Source organism: Amblyraja radiata, chromosome 5, assembly GCF_010909765.2.
Source record: "Amblyraja radiata isolate CabotCenter1 chromosome 5, sAmbRad1.1.pri, whole genome shotgun sequence".
Lineage (NCBI taxonomy): Eukaryota > Metazoa > Chordata > Chondrichthyes > Rajiformes > Rajidae > Amblyraja > Amblyraja radiata.
The window spans coordinates 91,245,783-91,259,100 of NC_045960.1; the positions used below are offsets into that span (position 1 = coordinate 91,245,783).

At 44.9% G+C, this 13,318-nt stretch overlaps 1 protein-coding gene across 2 annotated transcripts in view; it reads left to right on the plus strand.

Annotated features, from left to right (window-relative positions):
• pcnx2 (pecanex 2) overlaps positions 1-13,318 on the plus strand; it is a 222,972-nt gene that overhangs the window by 14,462 nt on the left and 195,192 nt on the right. For both annotated transcript variants that reach the window (XM_033021735.1, XM_033021734.1), the window contains exon 2: positions 612-829. In XM_033021735.1, the coding sequence (XP_032877626.1) occupies positions 612-829 (218 nt within the window). The remainder of the gene's footprint in view (positions 1-611; positions 830-13,318) is intronic.

Sequence of the window (13,318 nt, forward strand, 5' to 3'; positions counted from 1 at the left end):
ACATTGAATGGCAGTGCTGGCTCTAAGGGCCAAATGGCCTACTCCTGCACCTATTGTCTATTATCTATTGCTGCTGAGGCTCATCCTGTGAATGTTAGACTTCTAAAACAAAGAGTAATACTGAGATCAGTCAGAAGGTCAGGAAGCATCGCTGCAGACAGAACCAGAGTTAATATGTCAAGTATAAGACTTCTTTCACTTACCAATTTACAGGTTTTCACCTCCATTGGAAATTAAACATCAGTAATGTGAATACATCTAAATAATTTATTACCCAAATATATGTAGTGAAATTCAAATCCAGTTACCCTTTCTATTTTTAGAACTTCCATCTATCAAGCTCTGTATTGAAATTATTGTTTGCAAAGGATATTAAGGATTACACATTAGAGGCAGACAAGTGGATTAATGAACAGGTCAGCCAAAAACTGATTGGATAGACTTTGAAGGACTAAATGGCGTTCTCCTATTATCATGTTCCTAAACCGCATGAAATTGAAGATATTCTAACTTTCGCTCCACAGAGTTTCACTGGAAAGATACATTTTTCAATCCTTCAAAGAAACTTAGCCCTTGACAGCTGCTTTTTTCTCTTCTTTGTTTTTTTGCAGGCTGCATCTCCCAGCAAAGTTGCTCTTGGGATTTACTGTGGTTTGATAGCTCTCCTGTTTACTGCGATAAAGACAATTAATTATCGGCTTCACATTATGTTTGAAGATGGAGAAATAATCCATCAGAGCAACCAGGCAGCATCTTTCACAAAGGACAGGACTGGAGCTGGAACACGGGAACATGATGAATCAGAACTGATGCTTTCCGTTAGTCCTGGGTAAGAGAGCAGCAATAACCAGCTAACCTTTATGAAATGTGCATAGAAACGCTCTTGTGTTTGCAAGATTATGAATTATCTTTTTTTTTAATAGCATTTAGCTGTCGTTCAGTGGGCAGTATTACTGCTTCTGGTCAGAAGGCCTTGGTTTTAAGTGCCACTCCAGACCTTTGCGAACACAATCTTCACATTCACATTTAGTGGCATGGACTGTTAAGTGTGCTTTTAGAAAAGATGTTAAACAAAGGTCCCTTTTGTTCCCTTGTATGCAGACGTAAGATTGCATGGCTAGGTCTTTTTGTCTACTTTTGTATCATCAGCAAATTTGCTAATCTTGCCCTGTATGTTCTCAACCAAATCTTCTTCTTCTTGCGTATGGCGTGCACAGCCTAAAGTTGTACGACAACTTGTTTTATTTGATATTATTTGATTGTGCATGCCAGGTTGATTGAATTCATTGAAACAGGGCGGACCACGTGAAGGTTGCAATCTCCCACCCCACAACCAAATCATTAATGTAGATGACAAACAGTAACGGACCCAGCACCGAACCCTGTGGCACACCACTAGTCACAGGCCTCCATTCTGAGAAGCAACCTTCCACCATCACCCTCTGCTCCCTTTCATGGAGCCAATTTGCTATCCATCACTCCTTGGATCCCAAGAGGTCTAAGCTTCCAGAGCAGCCTACCGTGCGGCACCTTGTCGAACGCCTTACTCGAACGTCGAAGTCCATATACACAACATCTACAGGTCTGCCTTCATCAACCATTTTCTTCACATCTTCAAGAAAAAATCAATCAGATTTGTGAGACACGACCTCCTACGTACAAAACCATGCTGACTGTCCCTAATCAGCCCTTACCCATCCAAATTCCTGTATAACCTATCCCTCAGAATACTCTCCAGTAACTTACCAACTACAGATGTTAAGCTCACCGGCCTACAGTTTCCTGCATTTTCCCTGCAGCCCTTCTTGAAAAGAGGCACAACATTTGCCACCCTCCAATGCATCTCTCCTGTATTTAAGGACGACTCATAAATTTCAGCCGGGGCTCCTGCAATTTCCTCTCTAGTTTCCCGCAATATCCTCGGATATCAGGCCCCGGAGATTTGTCTACCTTCAAACACGACAGTACCTTCAGTACTTCTTCAACGGTAACCCTGACTGCACTCATGACACTTCCAGTGACTGCTCGAATTTCCTCCATACCACTGTCTTACTCCTCGGTAAATGCAGAGGATAAATACTCATCTTGCCCATCTCCTGTGGCTCCACACAGGTTTATTCCTGAGAAGTCCCACTCTCTCTCTAGTTACTCTTTTCCCCTTTATGTATTTATAAAATCTTTTGGGATTGTCTTTTATGCTACCCACCAGAGCTATCTCCTGGCCCCTTTTTGCCCTTCTGATCTTTTTAGTTTGCTCCTTAGTTCCAGAAACTCCTCCAGGGATGCACTTGATCCCAGCTGCCTATACCTGTCCCACACATCCTTCTTGTTTTTGACTAATGTCTCAATTTCTCTCGTCAGCAAAGCTTCCCTACATTTGCCTGCTTTGCCTTTCACTCTAACGGGGCCGTACACATCCTGAGTTCTCTTCAGTACACTTAAAAACATCCCATGTGGCCGATGTTCCTTTCCCCTCAAATAACCTTCTCCAGTCAACATGAGCAAGACCTTCTCTCACACCCTCAAAGTTGGCCTTACCCCAGTTGAGCATTTTAACACGTGGACCCTCTCTGTCCCGATTTGTAGAACCAATGCCCAATTTAATCTCCAACAAACCCGCCGCACCTCCTTCCCCCCCCCCCCCCCCCTTTCCTCGACTCCTATCTATTTCTTTCCCCCCCCCACCCAGTAAATTGGCAACTGTAATACGAGACAACAGAATAGAAATTGGAGACAACTCGGAAACAAGGGAGGAAATAATAGCAGGTATTTATAGCACATCTATGAAGTGGTAAAATGTTGAAAGCCTCTTTTCAGGAGGAACCGAATGTGATACTGAGCCCTAGAAGGAGTTATGAGGGAAGATGACTGAAATCTTGAGTGAAGCAAAATTTACAATCCGATACGATGCGATAAAACTTTATTCATCCCCGGAGGGAAATTGGTCTGCCGACAGTCACGATACACAAGGTACACAAAAACTCGAAATTAAAAGTAAAAACAAAAGAAAAAGACAAGCGACTGTTGCCTGGCTGCCGTGTGCGCAGCGCCTTCACCGGAACGAATGAACAAACAAACAAACATAGACTTATCCCCTGATTCTAAACTACAGTGCCCCCCCTCCCCCACACCGGGTCCCCCTTTGTTCTCTCACCGTACCTCAACGCCGGGTCTCCATTGTCTTCCCATCCCCCCCCACGCTCATTGACCTGTGTCGGTGGGGGCGCTACGAGACGGCTGCCCTGCCAGCAGCGTGTTAGTCAATTCTACTTTGTTTTTTTTTTATTAATATGTCCAAATGTTTGTTTTAATGTCTCTCGGTGTGTCTTGTGAGGGGGGGTAAGGGGGGAACCGCTTTTGGTCGCCTCCTCCACGGAGAGGCGATTTTTTTCCCTGTCGCCTCCCTCGCGGCCTAAATCCAAGGATTGGTGCGGCCTTTCCCGGAGCTTCAGCAGCGGGCACAGCGTGAACATTTCATCGCAGAGCGGGCGAGTCCTCGCCGGCGATCGCCATAAGGGAGTGCACCGATCGCTGGCCCGCAGGAGCCTGAAGCCGCGATCTGCGGAGATTCCAGCTGGCGTGGAGTCCGGAGCCTGGGATCCCTCATTGGGGACCCCGGAGGAGAAGAGATCCGACCGCCATCCCGTGGCCTACATAATCTAGAAGCCGCGGACTGCGGTGCTTTTATCTGCGGGCGCAGCGGCGACTTACCATCCGGAGCGGGATCCCTCGCCGGGGATCCCAGGAGAAGAGCTCCGACCGCCAGCCTGCGGCCTACGTCATCTTCAATCCGCGGTCTCCGGTAGGGAAGCACCGATTCGGGACTTACCTTGCCTGTACATCTGGCCTCCCGCAGTGGCGACTGCGGAGGTTTATGGTCCCGACCACGGGGAAAAATGGAGGAGGACTGACTAAACTTTGTGCCTTCCACCACAGTGATGAATGCTGTGGTGGATGTTTTGTGTTAACATTTTTATTGTGTATTGTGTGTTATTTTTTATTGTACCGCTGCTGGCAAGTTCATTTCACTGCACTTCGTTGTGTATGTGACGAATAAATTTGGCCGCGAGGCCTCACTGCCACCGAGGCCCACGTTGTCGGTGAGGTTCCCGCTGCCTCTGCCGAGGCTCCCATCGCCACCACCTCTGAGGCTCCTTCGGCCCAGACAGACGTCGCCGCCCGGCTTCACCTCAGTCCCCTGGGAGGCCTGTGGGGCGAGTCGGGCCCACCGGGGCGCGTTCTGGTCGGCAGTGGCACGGTTGTTCAGCGGGTGGATCTGGCACGCACGGCTCCATGGGACACAGACAGAGACAGGGACAAAGACAAAGAAAAAGAATTGCATTGCTTTGGGATAGCAATGATGCATGACTGGTAGCAGTGGATTGAAGTGATTAACATTGGGGAAGTACCAAATGCCCAGAATTATAGATATAGAGTGATACAGTATGGAAACAGGCCCTTCGGCCCAACCTGCCCAACATATCCCAGCCACACTAGTTCCACCTGCCTGCACTTGGTCCATATCCCTCCAAACCTGTCCTATCCATGTACTTGTCTAACTGTTTCTTAAACGTTAGATAGTTCCAGCCTCAACTACCTCATCTGGCAGCTTGTTTCATACACTGACCATCCTTTGTGTGAAAATGTAACCCCTCAGATTCCTATTAAATTATTTCCCCTTCTCCTTGAACCTATGTCCTCTGGTCCTAGATTCCCCTACTCTGGGCAAGAGACTCTGTGCATCTACCCGATCTATTCCTCTCATGATTTTGTACACCTCTAGAAGATCATATCTTTGAGGTTTTCAAGGTTATCCTGTTTTTTAAATTTAATGAGATTATGAATCATTCGGTAAGATCACATTGAAGGAACTATATTAACATTTTGTTACAAAATTACTTCATCGGGATTCTTTAACTCTGCTTAAAGGAAATCTAGAAATACAAATCAGTTATCAGTCAATGTGACTGTGAACCTGCTGCTTTCATTCAGCAAATTCAGCTGATTTTTCTGAACCTGCAGGAAATATCACTTCCATGTGGGTCCAATCTCTCACGAGCAAATTGGATTATCAACCTCCTCAATTGTATAAAACATCAGTCTTTTCCTAATCCTCTGGGGCAACTGAGTAAGAGCAAAGAATGCTTATTTTACTGCCAAAAAGAATTAAAAAATTGAAAAGGAGTAAGTACCTCTGTTAATTGCCTTGATGTGTTCTGTCTTAAAATAAAATTCAACTTCCTAACTCTCTAAATTCAGTTAAAGGAAAATATTTGTATTTATTTATCTGTGGATAGGAGGAAGATAGTCACTCAAGCCTCTTCCCAACTCCATCCCCCCGGCATGTCCATTATCATACTGGTCTGTGCAAAACTCAGTTGGCCTGACATTACATATTATTAATTGAGGTGGAAACCACTGCTCTTTGTAGTTTCACATCACTGCCTACTTGGAATGAAGTTCTTTAATGACCCTTGTCCTTGACTTCCCAATCAGCAGATGAAGTTTATCTCAAACTAGCAAAAAGTTTCACCCATCGCTTAGATAATTACAGAGAGGTTACATAGAATTCACAGTGCAGAGAAAGGCTATGTGGTTCAACGAGCCCATGCTGATGCATGAACATTAATTCCACCTATCTGGATCAGTTTGAAGATGTGTCCCGACCTGAAACATCACCTACCCGTGTTCTCCAGGGATGCTGCCTGACACGCTGAGTTACTCCAGCATTTTGTGCCTTTCCTTGGTAAACCAGCAGCTGCAGTTCCTTGTTTCTACATGCTTGCACCTTATTTTGTCTCGCCCCATTGCTGTTTTGATTCTTTTCACCCTCACATTCTTACGTGATTTCGCCTTAAATGCTATTCATCTAATCTTTTCCTTTCTATCCACTCCTTCTGCTAATCGTATTGCAGCCATTGTATATGTACTACCTGAACAAAAGACACTAATGCTGATTATGCAAATTGTATTGTGATTAACAGGGCAAATTAATTTGCAGAATACACAAGGAACTGCTACCACTTTTAGACCCAGACAATTTTCATCTAGACTGCAGTAGAAATGAAATTGAGGCAGATAATGTTTAACAAAGAACTGCAAATGCTGGAAAAATGAAAGGTAGACAAAAATGCTGGAGAACTCAGCGGGTGAGGCAGCATCTATGGAGCGAAAGAATAGGTGGCGTTTCGGGTCGAGACCCTTCTTCAGATGGTCAGTTTCCTACCACCAATTAAAGCGAACCTGGCTGCACACTGTCGATCTGTTGTATTTTTTATTGGAAAAATATATTTAAATAAAATCTGTACAAAGATTCATAATCTGTAGATGTTCAGTATTTGCAAGAGCTCCAGGAGAATTAACCATGGGAGAATTATTCATTTTTAAGTACAAGATTACTGTTTAAAATTATTTCTTCAGTGTGTGTGGACTGAGTATTGATGATTTATCTATGGTGGGCACATAATTCTTGACACAGCATGGATTTGTTGGGCCAAATGGCCTTGTTTCTGTGCTATGGATTCAATGCAACCCCTGTGTGAATATCCAAACAACACGTGGGCTCCCTGCTTGGCTCAACATGAATGCCAGCAGCTGTGGACCTGATGTTGGAGCGATAGTATGTTATTCATTGGTTTGTCCACCTCCATGACTAAACACTACCATACATCAGATTCTGGCAGGAGAGCCCTGAATTAATGCTGGAATCACAGCTGTCTGACAATGTTCATCATATAGTGGTGGTTAGAGCAGTGGTGGCTCAGTGGGTAGAGCTCTCATCTAAGAAGATTTACGGGATCAAGTTGATCCAATAGCCACAGTCTTTTGAACTATTCTCCATTGTGCGCCATTGCCTTAAGTAAATTATATGGTCATGCTCCAGCTTGTTCCTGGTAATTATTCTTATAAGAATGTTTCATCATCTCGTTTTAGATAGCCCAGTTTCATCAACAATTTGAGTGCAATTAATTCAGCTGGAAGGCACAGGTTTTAGAAAATAACTGCTTACATATTTTAGAAAATATAATTTGAAATAACGTGTTTATATCCCACAGTGACTAGTTTTGTGCTTCAGATTTGTTGCTATGCAGAGTTAATGAGCCAACAGTGAATAGTAAGTCTGTAAGTCATTATTCCAAGAGCCCCTACTGTGCTCTGACAAAACAATCTGGACCTTTGTTAAGTTTTTACTGACATTCCTGTTTGCAATTCATTGTCTTTATGGGATGTGTTGTGATAAAAATTAAATAAATGGTCAATACTACAACTGGCATGTCAAGTTAAATCATTGTTTCAAGATATAAAGAGAGAGATGGCCACGCAATGAAGTGTGATTTTCCATGGAAGAGTTACTGATGAACACAGAAAATGCAAAACACAGCAATTATTTAACCTGTTCTATGTTATTATTAACTAAACTTTGTTGTACGTACTCTAAATTAGTAGATGCAGAATCATAGAAAGAGGGTGTGCCAGCATGACATTAATCTGCTAGAGGGTAAAATATCATCAGCACACAACTGGTTAAATAAGAACAGATATTTATTAGTCTTAATTTCATAGAGAAACATAGAAACAGAAAATAGGCGCAGGAGTAGGCCATTCGGCCCTTCGAGCCTGCACCGCCATTCAATATGATCATGGCTGATCATCCAACTCAGTATCCTGTACCTGCCTTCTCTCCATACCCCCTGATCCCTTTAGCCACAAGGGCCACATCTAACTCCCTCTTAAATATAGCCAATGAACTGGCCTCAACTACCTTCTGTGGCAGAGAGTTCCAGAGATTCACCACTCTTTGTGTGAAAAATGTTTTTCTCATCTCGGTCCTAAAGGATTTCCCCTCTATCCTCAAACTGTGACCCCTTGTCCTGGATTTCCCCAACATCGGGAACAATCTTCCTGCATCTAGCCTGTCCAACCCCTTAAGAATTTTGTAAATTTCTATACGATTTCCCTCCTAAATCTCCTAAATTCTAGCGAGTACAAACCGAGTCTATCCAGTCTTTCTTCATATGAAAGTCCTGACATCCCAGGAATCAGTCTGGTGAACCTTCTCTGCACTCCCTCCATGGCAAGAATGTATTTCCTCAGATTTGGAGACCAAAACTGTACGCAATACTCCAGGTGTGGTCTCACCAAGACCCTGTACAACTGCAGTAGAACCTCCCTGCTCCTATACTCAAATCCCTTTGCTATGAATGCTAAAATACCATTGGCTTTCTTCACTGCCTGCTGCACCTGCATGCCTACTTTCAATGACTGGTGTACCATGACACCCAGGTCTCGTTGCATCTCCCCTTTTCCTAATTGGCCACCATTTAGATAATAGTCTACTTTCCTGTTTTTGCCACCAAAGTGGATAACCTCACATTTATCCACATTATACTGCATCTGCCATGCATTTGCCCACTCACCCAGCCTATCCAAGTCACCTTGCAGCCTCCTAGCATCCTCCTCACAGCTAACACTGCCCCCCAGCTTAGTGTCATCCGCAAACTTGGAGATGTTGCATTCAATTCCCTCGTCCAAATCATTAATATATATTGTAAATAGCTGGGGTCCCAGCACTGAGCCTTGCGGTACCCCATTAGTCACTGCCTGCCATTCTGAAAAGGACCCATTTACTCCTACTCTTTGCTTCCTGTTTGCCAGCCAGTTCTCTATCCACATCAATACTGAACCCCCAATACCGTGTGCTTTAAGTTTGTATACTAATCTCTTATGTGGGATCTTGTCGAAAGCCTTCTGAAAGTCCAGATATATCACCTCCACTGGTTCTCCCTTATCCACTCTACTAGTTACACCCTCGAAAAATTCTATAAGATTCGTCAGACATGATTTACCTTTCGTAAATCCATGCTGACTTTGTCCAATGATTTCACCACTTTCCGAATGTGCTGCTATCCCATCTTTAATAACTGACTAGCAGTTTCCCCACTACCGATGTTAGACTAACTGGTCTGTAATTCCCCGTTTTCACTCTCCCTCCCTTTTTAAAAAGTGGGGTTACATTAGCTACCCACCAATCCTCAGGAACTACTCCAGAATCTAAAGAGTTTTCAAAAATTATCACTAATGCATCCACTATTTCTGGGGCTACTTCCTTAAGTACTCTGGGATGCAGCCTATCTGGCCCTGGGGATTTATCGGCCTTTAATCCATTCAATTTACCTAACACCACTTCCTGGCTAACCTGGATTTCACCCAGTTCCTCCATCTCATTTGACCCGCGGTCCCCTGCTATTTCCGGCAGATTATTTATGTCTTCCTTAGTGAAGACAGAACCAAAGTAGTTATTCAATTGGTCTGCCATGTCCTTGTTCCCCATGATCAATTCATCTGTTTCTGACCGCAAAGGACCTACATTTGTTTTAACAAATCTCTTTCTCTTGACATACCTATAAAAACTTTTGCAGTCAGTTTTTATGTTCCCTGCCAGTTTTCTTTCATAATCTATTTTCCCTTTCCTAATTAAGCCCTTTGTCCTCCTCTGCTGGTCTCTGAATTTCTCCCAGTCTGCTGCTTTTTCTGGCTAATTTTTGTACGCATCATCCTTCGCTTTGATACTATCCCTGATTTCCCTTGTTATCCACGGATGCACTACCTTCCCTGATTTATTCTTTTGCCAAACTGGGATGAACAATTGTTGTAGTTCATCCATACAGTCTTTAAATGCCTTCCATTGCATATCCACCGTCAACCCTTTAAGAATCAATTGCCAATCAATCTTGGCCAATTCACGTCTCATACCCTCAAAGATACCTTTCTTTAGGTTCAGGACCCTTGTTTCTGAATTAACAATGTCACTCTCCATCCTAATGAAGAACTCAACCATATTATGGTCACTCTTGCCAAAGGGGCCACGCACAACAAGACTGCTAACTAACCCTTCCTCATTACTCAATACCCAGTCTAGAATAGCTTGCTCTCTCGTTGGTTCCTCTACATGTTGGTTTAGAAAACTATCCTGCATACATTTCAAGAAATCCTCTTCCTCAGCACCCCTGCTATGTAGATTGAAGTCACCCATTATAACTGTTTTACCTTTGTTGCACACATTTCTAATTTCCTGTTTGATGCCATCCCCAACTCCACTACTACTACCGACTAGCGTTTTCTGCCCCTTAGTCTTTCGCAGCTCTACCCATATCGATTCCACATCCTCCAAGCTAATATCCTTCCTTTCCATTGCGTTAATCTCCTCTCTAACCAGCAACGCTACCCCACCTCCTTTTCCTTTCTGTCTATCCCTCCTGAATATTGAATATCCCTGGATGTTCAGCTCCCAGCCTTGGTCACCCTGGAGCCATGTCTCCGTGATCCCAACTATATCATAATCATTAATAGCTATTTGCACATTCAACTCATGTACTTTATCTCTTACGTATGCACTCACACACTCACTCAGTCATTTGCACTCACTTAAGGGCTTGTCCCACTTACGTGTCCTTGGCACACAAATTACGCGACCTCATGGTCGCGTTGAGCCACGATGGTCCTGCGAAGGTCAGGCGCGATTACATGCGTATGCACAGCCGTCTGGAGTGCTTGACATCATTTGAAGACGGTCAAAAAGCTGGAGTAACTCAGCGGGACCGGCAGCATCTCTGGAGAGAAGGAATGGGTGATGTTTCGTGTCGAGACTCTTCTTCAGTCTGAAAAGAAGGGTCTTGACCCGAAACGTCACCAAATGCTTATCTCCAGAGATGCTGCCGGTCCCGCTGAGTTACTCCTGCATTTTGTGTCTATCTTCAATTTTCTTGGCCCGCTCTGGGAGTAGAAGTGGGGGCGGATCCAGACCGAAACGGCCGTGAGCCCCAGGCCGAGTTCGACAATCGTTTGCCTGCTTCTGCTGCTGTTGAAGGTGAGACGTTGCTTCGCACCAGGGTCTTGGGCCTGTCCCACTTTGGCCGTCAGTACCGCGACAGGCCGTTGGCGCGCGAAGATTTAGTTCACTACAACAATTTCGGAGCCCCGCGCGATGTCGCGCACAACTACATACCCCTCCGCGCTTCTAAGTGGGACCGGCCCCGTGCGGCCATACGATGCCCGTGCACCTCAACGCGACGACGAGATCGCGTAATTTGCGTGCCAAGGACATGTAAGTGGGACAGGCCCTTCACTCATTCCTGCACTCACACCCTCATTCGCTCACCAACAAAGGATCTTATATGTTGCCAAATCTCACTCAACCTTTTGAGGCTCACACAAATTTCATCTACCAGTGAATGACAGCCCTCAAGAGATAGACAACACAAAAGCAAATCAAATGTAATTAAGGAGACTTAAATGTTATGTCTTTCAAAACAAAATATATTGCTGTGAGTTGTAATCTTGTGCACACATTCAAAGACAACACCATCAAACAAAACTTCAGCAACCCTCAAGTTATGATATTTTCTGATCTCTGCTTATGTTATTTATCTCTGGGATACATGTTGAAGCCCCATTGTGACTAGCCTCATTTGAACAGGGTTGGCTGGACTGTAGTTCTTCTTTACCTGTTAAAGGATTCACATTTCAAACAATATTGATCTCAATTGTAATGTTCCCCTTCTGTTGCCTTCACCTCCTGATTGAGATTTTCCTTGCTCTTGCCATCTCTTCACAGCTGTTCCCTTCACCTCACACATCTTCCCCTGGAGCTCCCAGATTGCTTTTATCAATCTAATATGCATCAAACTGCAAAATCACTTACCTTATTGCCAATCTGTGGAATTCCCTGCCACAGGGCAATGGAGGCCAAATCACTGGATGGACTTAAGAGAGAGTTAGATAGAGCTCTAGGGGCAAGTGGAATCAAGGGATATGGGGAGAAGGCAGGCACGGGTTATTGATTGGGGATGATCAGCCATGATCACAATGAATGGCTTGCTCGAAGGGCCGAATGGCCTCCTCCTGCACCTATTTTCTATGTTTAACCTTCTTTTCAGGTTTATTATTACTGTCAGGAGGTAAATCTGGGAGCTTGCAGGTATGGTAATGAGTGTGATATCAAAGTCGGCAGCAGTTGATTTAAGGAGCCCCCTGAACCCTGTCTCTCAATCCCCCTCCTGTAGCCTTCACATGAGTCAGCCACAGTTGGTCAGTGCATCAGGGCACCATAATGTTTGGGGAACATGACTTCACAGGTGTTTGTAATTGCTCAGGTGTGTTTAATTGCCTCCTTAATGCAAGAAAAGAGAGCTCTCAGCACCTAGTCTTTCCTCCAGTCTTTCCATCACCTTTGGAAACGTTTTATGCTGTTGATCAACCTGAGGCCCAAAGTTGTGCCAATGAAAGTCAAAGAAGCCATTATGAGACTGAAAAACAAGAATAAAACTGTTAGAGACATCAACCGAACCTTAGGCTTACCAAAATCAACTGTTTGGAACATCATTAAGAAGAAAGAGAGAACTGGTGAGCTTACTAATCGCAAAGGGACTGGCAGGCCAAAGAAGACCTCCACAGCTGATAATAGACAATAGGTGCTGGAGTAGGCCATTCGGCCCTTCGAGCCAGCATCACCATTCAATGTGACCATGGCTGATCATTCCCAATCAGTACCCCGTTCCTGCCTTCTCTCCTTATCCCCCGACTCCGCTATCTTTAAGAGCCCTATCTAGCTCTCTCTTTAAAGTATCCAGAGAACCAGCCTCCACCGCCCTCTGAGGCAGAGAATTCCACAGACTCACAACTCTCTGTGAGAAAAAGTGTTTCCTCGTCTCCGTTCTAAATGGCTTACCCCTTATTCTTAAACTGTGGCCCCTGGTTCTGGACTTCCCCAACAACGGGAACATGTTCAAGAAGGAACTGCAGATGCTGGAAAATTGAAGGTAGACAAAAGTGCTGGAGAAACTCAGGAAGTGCGGCAGCATCTATGCAGCGAAGGAAATAGGCAATGTTTCGGGCCGAAACCCTTCAGACTGATGCAGGGTGGCGGGGGGGGGGGGGGGGGGGGGAGAAGAAAGGAAGAGGAGCAGCCAGAGGGCTGAGGGAGAGCTGGGATGGGGAGGAGACAGCAAGGGCTACTGGAAATTGGAGAAGTCAATGTTCAAGCCGCTGGGGTGCAGACTGCCCAAATGGAATATGAGGTGCTGCTCCTCTAATTTCCGGTGGTGTTCACTCTGGCCATGGAGGAGGCCCAGGACAGAAAGGTCGTATTCGGAATGGGAGGGGGAGTTGAAGTGCTGAGCCACCGGGAGGTCAGGTTGGTTAATGTGGACCGAGCGGAGGTGTTCGGTGAAACGATCGCCAAGCCTACCTTGGTCTTACCGATGTAGATCAGCTGACATCTAGAGTAGCGGATGCAATAGATGAGGTTGGAGGAGATGCA